This window comes from Musa acuminata, chromosome BXJ1-8 (genome assembly GCF_036884655.1).
Source record: "Musa acuminata AAA Group cultivar baxijiao chromosome BXJ1-8, Cavendish_Baxijiao_AAA, whole genome shotgun sequence".
Classification (NCBI taxonomy): domain Eukaryota; kingdom Viridiplantae; phylum Streptophyta; class Magnoliopsida; order Zingiberales; family Musaceae; genus Musa; species Musa acuminata.
In genome coordinates, this window is record NC_088334.1 from 6,655,062 (window position 1) to 6,668,383 (window position 13,322).

At 36.6% G+C, this 13,322-nt stretch overlaps 1 protein-coding gene across 3 annotated transcripts in view; it reads left to right on the forward strand.

The window, feature by feature from the left end:
* The window catches only part of LOC135587287 (truncated transcription factor CAULIFLOWER A-like), a 45,390-nt gene extending 32,593 nt beyond the window's left edge, over positions 1 to 12,797 (forward strand). For 2 of the 3 annotated variants that reach the window (XM_065078522.1, XM_065078523.1), the window contains 5 exons: positions 8,447 to 8,508; positions 8,590 to 8,686; positions 11,399 to 11,440; positions 12,184 to 12,222; positions 12,316 to 12,797. In XM_065078522.1, coding sequence (XP_064934594.1) covers positions 8,447 to 8,508; positions 8,590 to 8,686; positions 11,399 to 11,440; positions 12,184 to 12,222; positions 12,316 to 12,474 — 399 coding nt within the window. In that variant the 3' untranslated portion in view covers positions 12,475 to 12,797. The remainder of the gene's footprint in view (positions 1 to 8,446; positions 8,509 to 8,589; positions 8,687 to 11,398; positions 11,441 to 12,183; positions 12,223 to 12,315) is intronic. The other variant, XM_065078524.1, reaches the window with a different exon arrangement.
* Positions 12,798 to 13,322: the final 525 nt, after the last annotated feature.

The window sequence follows — 13,322 nt, forward strand, 5'->3', positions numbered from 1 at the left end:
CATACAAGGCTTGATCTGAAGCTCAGTCTGTGCTGCCTTTTTGTAGGTGGACATATTCAGTTATTTTTTTATAATTCATGTGTTTATTACCAAATAATGTATGATTAGTCACTTGGTATGTATTTGTCAAGATACATTATCTTTAATGTAAATAGTTGCAGAAGTTCAGGGAACCTTTTTTCACGTTTTGTTGAGATACATGTTTATATGAATTCAAGCTGAATTCCATGTTTTTCCCTCTGTATCTTCTTAGTTTGAATCTTGAGGTTACTCATTGTATCATCACCATGTTACCCCTTGTTGCTCATCTACTAATTCCTGTGAGTCAATATATCCAAATTGACATAGAGTAGCCATGTCATCCTTTGTTTCTTTTGGAGTAAAAATAAAATTTTATTAAGTTGCCAGTTCTACAATAAGACTTATGAAGGTCATTATATAGAATGGAGGAAAGCTCAAAAGGGGAAAGAATCAGTCCACAGAAGACTGATTTGTATCAACTCTAGCTTTAGCAGCCCTGTTGCATTCCCGAAAACAATGGGTAATGATATATGATTCTAGTTGGTGCAACAGTTTCTTTATGTCTTTAATGGTGTGAGCAATAGCCTAAGGAGCTTTTCCATCTCGGTTCAGCAGATCTACAATAGTAGAAGAGTCAACGTTGATTGATAGTTGGGTGATATGTCTGGAAATTACTGATTGTAGATCTAATTTGACCACGAGCTTCACATTGCATCTCAGATTTATTATGGATGTCTTCTTGTCCCGCTGCAGTGTAGTAGTCTCCAGGATGATTTCTAGTGATGAATCCCCTGCCTCCATCACGCAAAAGGGAGGAGCCGTTGTGTTAAATTGAAACCAACTTGCAGCTGGTTTTTGCCTTTTTTTTATTCAGTCTAGTCCCTTCAAATGTTTATAGCATAATAACCAATATGGGTCATAGCATTGGCCCAAGCCCATATAATGAAAGGTTTTTTCTGGTTAAAAAGTGCATCATTCCGCATTTTCCAAATAAACCACAACTGGTTTGCTATTGCTTCTTGAAGCAGTTTTTTCAATCCTAGATGGGTTCCTTCCTTAGCCATTCACTAATATTCCATGATTATTTGTAAAGAAAAGTAAAACTGAGGTTAATTTCCCAAAGGTTCCAATTTTGATAGAAAAGGTCATTGAAAGAATATGTTCAATGGTTTCCAGATGAGAAAGGCATAAGGGGACAAACAGGTTGAACGTTGTAATGAAGAGGAAGAAGACAAATAGCAGTAGGTAGGTGTTTATGCAATAGTTTTCAACAAAAGATATGAATTCTAGGAATAACTGGGACCTGCCATAGACTACGCCAACCATACCAACATGATTCAGGTTTGGGATGCAACAAATGATATTGCCTTCCCTAATAGATGATCCTTCCAGATCCATTTATCCTCACAAGGAAACTAAGTAATATCTATAGCCTTAATGGTAGAGATCAATTTAGGTGTATACATATCCAATAACAACCGAGTATTCCAACTACTAGATTGGATTAATCCATCAACCTTAATATATGTAGGTATCATATTAACATCAAGTAATGTAGGAATGCGATTCAAGTGTATACTAAGCAATCAAGGATCTGTATAAAAATATGTGGATTGTCTATTACCTAATTGTATAAAAAAAAAACCCTTTTAAGTTCAGACATTGCTCGAATGAATAATTTCCAACTCTAGCTAAAGTGAGTATATTTAGGAATGTTCCATGGGTGAATTTGATCATATTTAAAGTGAAGAACAATATTTCATATGCTACTGTCATTATTAAGATAATGATTGAGACAGTTAGCTTGTAAAGTAGTTCTAAAGGCAATGAAGGCAATGATGCCTTGGATATTAAGACCACCATGATCTTTTTGAGAGGTAACAGTGGTCCAATTGATAAGATGTAAGCCTTTGTTTTGAGAATTATTTAACCAAAGAAATTTTTTTTATTAATGTTTGAATTTTGAGGAAACTGTCTTACAACCAAGTAACACTTAAAAATGTGTAAAGGAATAGAAGTTAAAATATATTTAATCAAGATAAATCAGCCAGCTTATGAGATTATTACATTTCTAGGTGGTAAGTTTAGTTTTGATTTTGTTAAGAATTTCATCATGAGCTGATTGGGGAATTCTTTTAGGAGTTATAGTTGCTCCCAAGGTTTACAATTTCGGTCATTACCAGTGTACCGACCAATGGTCAGTATAGTATGTACCGAGGCATACCAACGATACACCCAAACAATATTAAAAATAACTTTAAAAATATCTAAAAATTAAATTAAATTAAATTAAAATTTTTAAGCTAGAAATAAATATAAATTTAGTATAATTTTAGCAAAAATAATCTACATTAGTAAAGAATAACGACGTATATCTTTTTCGAACTTTGAAGAATAGTTTTGTAGTACGAATGGAACCATCGTTCCGTTAAGGTTAAATTATTTATAAAAAAATTATTTAAATTGTTGATATAAGTGAGAATGAGTTTAAGGGAGTTAAAGAGATTAAGAGAGTGATATAAGTTGAAAGAGGGAGGGAGGAAAAAGTTTATAAACCCTTTACTATGGTTCAAACGGTTAATTTGACCCTTTGGAATAGGGTGATTTCAGTCCTTGATTGGTAATAATCGAAATTCGATCATTACCGACTAATACAAGTCGATAACAGTTAGATTTCAATCGTTACCATCCGGTATAGACCCTGTATTATCTGATATGAGATTAGATTATTGTATCATCCAATAGAGAGCAATCCGCATATCGGTCTCCTATCGGGCCGGTACGTATTGTCCGCACCGGACGATATGGGTTGGTATTGCAATGATCCTTCTTCAAAGGGAATGATCCTTTTTTAAAGCCAAGGCTAGAATAGATAAGATTTTTAGTGGATCTTAGATTAGATTTAGGGGGGAAAAAGTCTTAGAATGATTGATAATCTAATTAGTAAGCTCTTTATAAGTCTTAATTTTTAATAGTATTGTAAGACTTAGAATTAGTATTAAAACGAAATAAAATATCATCAACAAATATAATATGATTAATTTTGGAATTTGAGTTTGAAGCTAAGGGGAGTTAGGCTTTAGTTTCTAGTTGCTTGATTTAATAGTTGAGTTAAAATCTATGCAACTAAGATAATAAGGTGACTCAGGTTCACCTGTCGGACGCCACAATGATTGATAAAAGTCTTGGAGATTTCACTGTTTATAAGGTAAGAAAAGATAGGTGAAGAAATACAAGTTTTAATCTAATTAATATATAAGGGAGGAAATTCATGGAGGAAAATACTTTGTGGACAACAGTCCAAGATAATCTGTCAAAAGTTTTTTCAATATCTAATTTAACAAGAACAAGGGTTTTTTTCTTTAAAGGAATATAAGTAGCCTCCTGTGCAATAATAATGTTATTATGTATATTTCTTCTAGGAAGAAAAGCAAACGGCTCATAACTAATTAAATTGTAAAAGTAAGGTTTTAGTTTATTTGTTAAGACCTTGGCTAATATTCTTTTGAGAGAGCTAGAGGGCAGAAATTGGTAACATAAGTTGGGTTTTTAGTTATTGAAATAAATGTTAGGAATATTTGCGTCAAGGAAGGAGGTATGTATGCATCTTGATAAAAATGTCGAAAGACCTCAAAGAAGTGAAGTGCTAGTGTAGAGACTTCTCCCTGATCTCATGGATTTAACAGCAATAAAAATTTCCTCCACAGACAAGGGTTTGGTTAAAGAATCAGATTCACTAGTAGTTAAAGTAGGGAGAGTAGGAAGAGAGTGTTGACCTAATGAGTTTGAAGCCGAGTGAGTCCAAAGATAGGTATAATGTTGGATAGAAAAAATTTAAAATAACTTTATTATCTTAAATAAGAGTATTATTATTATTATCATAAATTCCTTTGATATAATTTTTGTGCCTAGGACAAGTGACAAGGGTATGAAAATATTTGATATTTTTGTCACCATCATATATCCAAAGACATTTAGCTTTGGCCCACCACTTAAGAATAATTTGTTTGATTAGAATAACATAGTAATTATAAAGGAAGGAGAGTTTTAAAATGTCCAAGGTGTCATTATTGTTATTTTTATCTAATTGTGATTCTAAATTCATTATGGGTGTCTAATTATTATCAAGATGCATTTTATGTTTCCCTAGGTTATGCTTATTCCAATTAGAAAGGACTCTACAAGTATAACATAACTAGTTGTGAAAAGCTGAGAGGGGATCAGGTTGGATATGTGGAACATTTCAAACTGAGTTAATCAAATGGGTAGTTTCATGGTATTATGTCTAGAAGTTTTGATAATTGATGGGACACATTTTGGTAACCTGCCCACCAACCACTGTTCACAGCCACGTCAGCGTCAAGATCAACATAACGGACTACGACCCCGGTCAACGCCATTCTGCAATGGTTGGACGACGCTGATCGACTACGGCGTCGTCTCGTAAAGATCAGGACGACACCGATCGGGTACGATGTCGTCCCACAAAAGTCGGGATGATATCATCCCACAAAAGTCGGAACGACGTCGACTAAGTCTCGCAAAGATTGGGATGGCACCGACCGGGTATGGCACCATCCCACAAAAGTCGGGACGACGCCGACCAAGTACAACGTCGACCCATAAAAGTTAGGACGGCATCGACCGAGTACAGTGCCGACCCGCAAAAGTCGGGACGACGCCGACCAAGTACAACGTCGACCCACAAAAGTCAGGACAATGCCGACCAAGTACAACGTTGACCCACAAAAGTCGGGATGACGCCGGCCAAGTACAGCGCCGTCCTACAAAGATTGGGACGGCGCCACGACACCGAGGACATGCAACATCTGCTCCAGTAGTAAGCCCGCCGCCCGACGGGTCGACAGCTATAAATACGATAGGTACGGTCGGTCCCCGGGGTGGAGGATAAAAAACCAATTGCGGGGCCGGTGATGAGATTGGTTCTTGGGCTATTTTCCACCCAGTTCTAATAAAATCTTCGGAGGGGTCGAAGTCGGGAGTCCCCTTCTCGACCCCGACTTATGTGTAGGGACAAGCGATAGAGAGGAAGGCAGCCAGCCAAAGGTCTCCAAATCTCGAAGCCAAAGCCCAAGCTTGACCCCATCGGACGACAACTCTTGTCGCCCGAGCACCGACGTGGATGATCTTGCACGTCCGGGACCGAACCTAGCCGTGTTGACTCCTCAGCCACGATGTAAGGGACCACTATCTGATTGGCGCTAGAAGGAGGGCCCGAGGCCTGCACCTCGGTCGAGCAAACTCGCTCTCGAGCCGTGCACCTTGGTTATAAGCCCTTAGCTCCCCTATAGGAGAGAGCACTGATAAAGTCATTTAGTCCCACATTAGTTGAGGAGTATGAGGATCAAGGGCTCATAAGTCCGCCAGGTCTCCCTTACCTTCAGAAGCACCTTTTGGAGCTCTGTTCCAAAAGGACAAAATCGTACGGATACGCCCATCAATAATAAAAAAAATTATTACAAATTAACTAAGTAGACTTAATATTTAACATGATCATGATAAACAGAAAATTTACCATAAATATTCATCTACGATAAAATTACCAAAGACACAATCTAATCTAACAGAGATTCTAGCATAGCCAAATCTAACAGAGATTCTAGCATAGCCAGTATGATTAATACAATATGTATAATTAGAACTAAAAAAACTTAAATAAGTTAAATCATAATTTTTTATAAATTCATGGAAAACACAAGTAGAGCAGTTAATAACAAATATTTTATCACCAATTTTATCATGTGAATTTAAAATATAACTGAAATCTTCTAAAATACACCAAGAAATGTCAAAGAAGTTTAAATCAGAAAGAGAATTTCATTATTTTTATAAACAACAGAAGTACTAGCATTAATACCTAACAGAAACCAAGGTTTATCATTATTTAATTGAGTTATTTCATGAATAAAATAAGGGTGTTTAGATAGCACCTGAACATTTGCTAAATTAATAGACCGAGCTAATAATATACCACTAGAAGCTCCAATAGAAGGATAGAAATCCCCTTTTCAGTGTTTCCCGAGTCTTTAAATAGCTCTATTTGATTGTTCAGTAGTGGCATGTGTTTCCTGTAGGAGAATGAACACAGGATTTTATGTGACAGATATATGCATGATATTCTTGCACTAGTTTTCTTTTTAAACCTCTACAGTTCCAGCGAAATATTATCATTAGGAGAAAATTTTAAAGGGATCCAAGCCATCTAGACAAGTAACATATACAAGTAAATTATATTCAAAAATTAAAAAAATTTGAGTTTTCTTTTACCCTTTATTAATCCACTAATAGCTTTTAAACTTGCTCGATTAGATGTCCTTGAGTGTGACCTAGGTGGGAAATGTTTGTTGAGATGATCCACATGATCACGAAGAAGGTCGGAATCCTCCGCCGAGTGAAAGGAGGAATCACTTGAGACATCATGTGCTTGTATGGTGGATAACACCTTTGCTACGATTGCTCATGCCTCTGAAGTTATATATCTTCCTCGACTTCCATCATAGCCAGTGTAGAGGCAATAAAAGTACAGGAAATGTTAGTGTTAAAAGGATTAGGGTTTAAGGTGGTGTGATATATTTGTAAAGCCTCCGTGTCATTCGGATTTGGAGTCAGATCCGAGTGAGGAGTATACACATCCATAGTTGCATCTGGTAAAATCTGATCCATGCAATGAATGCCTGAATCCAATGGGACATTAGTCATTAATAACTTTTCTACCATCTGTCACGCTGAAGAGATTTGGAATGATTTTGGATTAAATGTTGCAAACACCTTTCTAGAGATAATGGGATAGGTGGATTGGCTCTTGAATTGATGCTACGAAAAGTTACACTAGTTGTTGGGTGGGGAATGGCACCGTGTAACGGGGTAACCACTGGTAGCAAGGAGCCGTTAGGGGAAGAGAAAACAATTGGGTATGTCATGTGAGTATCATGTGTTGACTCCAAATGATCCCTGCCCTTGTCTCTGATAGTGATGGTTTGGTCAGAGTTTTTTTATGAAAAGGATGACGTTGAACACGAATCCATGAGCCAAAGTTAAAGAGTCGATATAATCCTTAAGAATATCCATCCTTGGTTGAAACCTAATTTTCACTAATGGGTCGTTGTCCGAAGGAGGATAATCGAGATAGAAGATGGAGTGGTTTTAGATTTAAAGAGACAAAGAATGGGTTTATGGCCAAGCCGACCACAATGATAATAGCATGGAGGAAGGTTTTGATAGGTACTAATATGAAAAAATTTAGTATTTTGCTACTCAATTGACACTCCTTACTTAAGAGGGTCGGTAATGTCTATTTTAATATAATCCGAGCATATCTACCCCATGTAAGACTTAGAGAGTTAGGATCAATTTTAATAGGGTGAGCAAGAAGAGTAGTAGTTTGAAATAGTGTTTCTTCATTCCTTTACTCCATTGGTAATCCAAGGAGTCGTATCCACAAAGGAGCAGAATCGATTCTTTCAGTCATTGGGTTGGAAATTAGATTTTCAAGATATAAGTTGAAGAACATCCCCATGGAGGTTCCAAGGTCCCTCGGTAAGGACTTTGATGGCATCAATTCATATTGAAAACAAAATAGGAAGAAACCAACCTCTAAATCAAGAATCTATAGAGAAGAGAGAATTGACCAAATTTTCGATAAAACATTTTGTAAAACATGCAAAGGAGGGGCCAGTGTGAGGAACCTATTGATTAGGCATGAAGCCTAGGGTTTCCTCCAAGCCTACAATTTTTCTTCTTTGAATTGAACAAAGTTGGAAGAAGAAGTCTTAATGAGATTCAAACATGAATGATGAAAAAGACATCCTGTGGAGTTTGTTATGAAGAAAGGCTCTACCAAAAGAATCAAAGCCCAAGAAATCTTCGGGGAAGAAGGATTAGAGACTTAAAGGCCGGAGCAACCTATTGATTAGGCATAAAGCCTAGGGTTTCCTCCAAACCTACAATTTTTTTTCTTCGAATTGAACAAAGTTGGAAGTAGAGGTCTTAATGAGATCCAAAGGTGAATGATGAAGACAACATCCTGTGGAGTTTGTTATGAAAAAAGACTTTACAAAAAGAATCAAAGCCCAAGAAATCTTTTGGGAAGAAGGACTAGAGACAGAATCTATGAGGGGCATTTCCTTAGACAATGTGAAATAAAGAATAGACAGAATCTAGTTCCCCCTGGTCATGATCATCTGAATAAGAGGAACTGGCTAGATAAGGTTGGAAGTATTCTTCACAACAAGGATGTGTAACTGTAGGTCATTTATCTCAAGGGCAAATGTCGACAGTCTTTACACATCTTTATTACCTTTAGAAGATGAATCTGAATATAAACATGTCCACTCTTTTCAGTAACATGCTAAATTTTTCACTAATTTATTAGATTTTTTTTCATTACATACTAATGATGCCACAGAATAATGAACAAGGATTTGCGCATTCAGAAGGCAATTCCAAACAACTGGAGATTGTTGAAAGGTTATAATTTGACTTTAAATGTCCCTATATCAAAAGAGATCTGGCATAAATTTTCCCTAATATTTTTTGTTCCTTGTGAAGGGTTTTCGGAACAGATTTTGACAAGCTGAATATGGATGACCTTGACCTGCTGGAGAATGATATATGTGTTGCACTAAAATGGATAAGATCTAGAAAGGTCAGAGTATTTATCTCACACAAATATTAAGCATGTTTAACTTACATATGGAATGCAGAAATATCAGCCATATATTACTATAAAAGTCTATCATATTCATGGATGTTGATAACAAGAGTTTAACTACAGTAGACACCAGCGCTCCAGTCAAAGAACTATTGGCTAAACAAATCATTCTACCTTGATTTGAGAAAAAATATTCTTAAACTCTTAGGTGCATTGTTTCACCTAATATCACCTAATAGAGAATATTTTAATGCTGAGAACAAGAAGGATGAGAATACTTGACCATGTTCTAAACCCAAAATAAAGTGCAATGATGTTTCCCAATTTAGCTGTTTAGTTTTAAGTTAAAGGGATAGAATATATCAATGTGTTTTCATGTCCAAAACAGAAACTACCTGACACCTAAAAGATAAAAAAGGGCTGGCCACATACATACAGTGTTTCTAAGTGTCCTAAGAGGCAGTCGCAACCAGAACAAGCAGCATAGTCTTCTGCCATTTTATATTTATGCTACTTAAAGCCTAGCTACCTTCTCTTTCAGTTTGCAAATAGTTATAATGGTGATTGGGTAGCAAATAATATTTCACAGCAAAATGATCTATGAGGTCACATTTTCTAAATTTAACAAAAGAATATCAGAATTGTTGCCTAAAAATTAACTTATGGGACAAGGAAATAGATCTTGAGTGCTGATCTGCACCTCTAGTATCTATTATGCCACTTATGCAGAAACCTCTAGTTGACCACTGCCAGAAGATCAGGGGAGTACAGAGTCCAATATTCTACAGTGTCATATGTTAGCAAAGTTCTGCTAGTGAAATCAGGTAGTGTAAATACAAACTCACTTTATCATTTCGGTTGATCCTAGTCATGAAGGTCCAGGAGAAAAAGCACAAGCATTACTAAAAGGTATTCCTTGGTAAATCTAGCAAATGTTCTCATGCAGGCACCTTTATATTATTCAATTTTGTATGATGTTTATTACAACAGGAAGCTAGTATAGTTAGAGGCTGAGGTCAATGATGGTCACATCTGAAATCATTAAACTGCTACTGATCTAAAGAGGTGTTTATTTCATGGTATGAAACTAGAGTCAACATCATTTCAGGCAACTGAGTCATAAGGGAAAGAGTGTCAACTGACACTCATGAAACACCGTGTTAGACTAAATATGATAGTTTCTTTGACACAACTTCAATAAGATTCAAAAAGATTGCTTCTTAGGAATCATAAAACAAAGAACAGGAAACTTTGAGGATGTTAGTTGGTTCAGCTGGTAAAGATGGCTTTAACTGTTAATAACAAGGTCTTGGGATTGAATACCATCCTCATCACTTACCACATGACAAAAACACAGTAAACTCTAGTCAAAATCTAGGACACGGCAAGTCAACATAACATGAAAGTCATGGATTTAGCACTGTCATTAACTGTTTTCATTGCCCTTGTCCAATTGTCGAGGCAGGCTTGAGCTTCCACTGATTCGGGGGTTATGCTTGAGTCACTAGTATTTGCCTCACGATCTTCGCTAAGATTGGAAATGTTGTTGTGTATCACGCTCACCATTCCAGAATAGGAAACTCTATAGTGGTAATGCTGTCACTAAACTCAAAAGTTGTTAGATACATATTAGGCTTGGAGCTTTATCTTGAGGATCCCTTGGTCTGTTTTGACCTTGTAATAATAGTTGTTCCCCCTTAAAGATTTTACCCTTGTTGCTAACTTGATCAGTAGATTTAAAAGTTTCAGGTACCATGTTCTCTACTATAGTTAGCACTGTAATGCTCATATAAGTTATTGACCATTCTTTTAACATCTCTAATTTTATCACCAATATCAATATGTACTATGAAACTTTGATGATAAATGAATAAATAATCACCTACGCCATCTAATCTAATAAGAGGATCATACTTGATGATCAATTACAGATTCAGTCAACAAAATTGTCTTATCGCATCAAAGGAAGAGCAAAAAAGCTTTTGCATGGGTGATCTGTTTACCGAAAGGATCACGTTAGTTTGTGAGGAGGCTTGCTTCAACTATACTAGGGAAAGAAAGGACTTCCAAGTAACTTGTTCAAGTCTATTCAAGTGTCTGTGTGACTACCTCATCCTATTAGACCAAAAAGTAACTAATGTCCTTTATGTCTCTCCTCGACCAAATCTCATGCTTTTATCTTCTTCAGCAACTAGCTGATATATAAACACTAGGTAATGGAGAACCTTTCAGTTACATGAATAATCAAATGTGGTCCAAGCCAATAAAAAATTCAGTGACAAGGTTATCCAACTTCTGTTTTGGCCTGAAGAGTAGAATGATAATTACTAGATTATTGTGTAGTAACCCTTAGATAATAAAACTTTGATATTGAGAATATCGTAATTAATTGGACAGCATCTAATGTTGATAAAAGCCCTAGCTCTCTGAAGTTCACATTATTGTTATCTCAGAATTCAACCAGCTAAGAAATGCAGGGTAGACGTTCTTTTTACATATATTTCCAAATATTTTCTTGTATCAACCTAAGGTGTGATTTTTATACATGCATATGGCTAGCCATTTGAGCACATTAGATTATGTTTGGAGGGTATATATGATTGATGTATGTTTAGGGGAATTGATTAATTTTCCTTGAGAAAATCCACTTATAATGGGAAAGAGACAGCTGTTGTAGCAATATCTAATCATCTTCTGTTCTTGCAGGATCAGTCGATGATGGATTCATTAGCCAACCTTTCTGCGAAGGTAACTTTAATTAAGAGGATACAGTAGTTTGCTAAATATTAGCACATTGTTTTAATGTAATCGTGCTTGTTATTATATTCATTATCCATTTCTATTACAATATAGCATGCAAATATCATGTGGTTTATTTTTTCATTGCTTGCTGAATCCTGCTTCCTATGGCTAGGATGTGATTCCTACTGATGAATAGCACAGATTCACATACCGACCACCATTTTGTGCTTTTCTTCTGTTTTCTTTTCTGATCTTAAATAGCTTCATGAATTGGACTTTTTCCCCCTTTTACTATGTTTTCTAGGGCTCATCCATTGTCGTGGTATATAACCAAAATTTACTAAGATCTGGCTTGATGAATGATGCAGCTCCTCCAATCTACTGTGACCTATTCTCTCAGGGAATAGAAAAATGATTTGATACACAGGAGGAGATGCATAGTATTCTAAATAACTCTGAAGTGTATAGATGCAGAATAGAACTCCATGGTGGCAAGTAGGTATCAACACTTACTCCAACCATTAAACCCTAAAAGGGACGTAGTTACTCACCATGGCACTTCTCAGAATGCTATCTTATCACAAGAGCTCACCACCTGCAGGCGCCTGCAGAGATGATCTTCACATTCAACCATGAAGGCCAATTTTCTCAAGCATGATCATATCAGCTAAACAAAAAACTTTCATGCAGCTTGCTACTCCTTTTATGTATCATTTGCTGATCAAATATGTCCATCTGATCTGACCCAGGAGAAATCATTACTTGAGGAGAGAAGACTTTTGCAATCTGTAAGTAGAACACTCGCAAGCACACCTTTTATTTCTTTGCTCTCCGTCTCTGTGGATCGATCATGTCATTATGCTCCTGTTCTTGTTTGTTAGGCGTTAATCATGGAGGAGAGAAGCGACTCGAAGAAGATCGCCGACAACAGCGCGGCAGCGGAAGCAGCGGGAACGTCACCGGGGAACGCGGAGGGCCGCTACGCTGCTTGGTGGCGACCGCCTTCACGGTCGCCGCAGCCGGAGGTGGATACGCCGTAGGAAGCCGTCGGGGCTATCGTTGTCCTCTTCTATTAGTGTAAGCGGTGTGCGGTGTCGCGTCTGGACCAATCCTTTGGTTTCCCGATAGTTCGGGAGCCATGTCGCTGTGTCACAGTTGTTTTGATGCCTTCTGCTGTTACAACTATACCCAGACCAACGGAGCGACACGTGGTACGCCCGATAATATATACAATAAAGTATTTTAAAGCCCTTAAACCAATTATCATCAGGTACAATAAGTGTCTGTTTAGTATTCAGAAAATTTTATGTTTGCGTACGTTGTTCAGAAAATTTTAGTATTCAGGAAAATTTATCTTTGTCTACGGTATCGATTTAAACATATGTTTGTTGAACGAGTGGCGACAAGGGATATATATTATGAATAATTTTTGGAGTCAAATATGTTATTTCGAACGTTGAACAATTTCTAAAAGTATTTAGAAAAAGTTGTTAACTTGATTGTACTAATAAGAAATACATTAGACACAAGTATGGTAGGAAGTTAAAGCATCCCACCGCAACCACCTCTCCTTGTCCTATAGAAGATAAGATTTTCCTAACTTAATAGAAGATAAGATTTCTCGAATTATACGAGGAAATCTCTCTATTCTGTTTATCGAGGGAAATCTCCTAATCTGTATAAATAGGAGAGGGAACATGTTAATATATTCATGCTAAAGTTATTTCATTTCTACAATAAAACTCAATTATTGTTCTTATTTTCTATTATTATTATCATGGTATCAGAGCAGTGAGAAAAGTGAAGTTTCGCTCTTGTCTTTCGGCCTTTCGTTTGCCAGCAATCGCAGTAACAACAGCGATCTGCTCGATCTGCTCTTGCGAGCCAT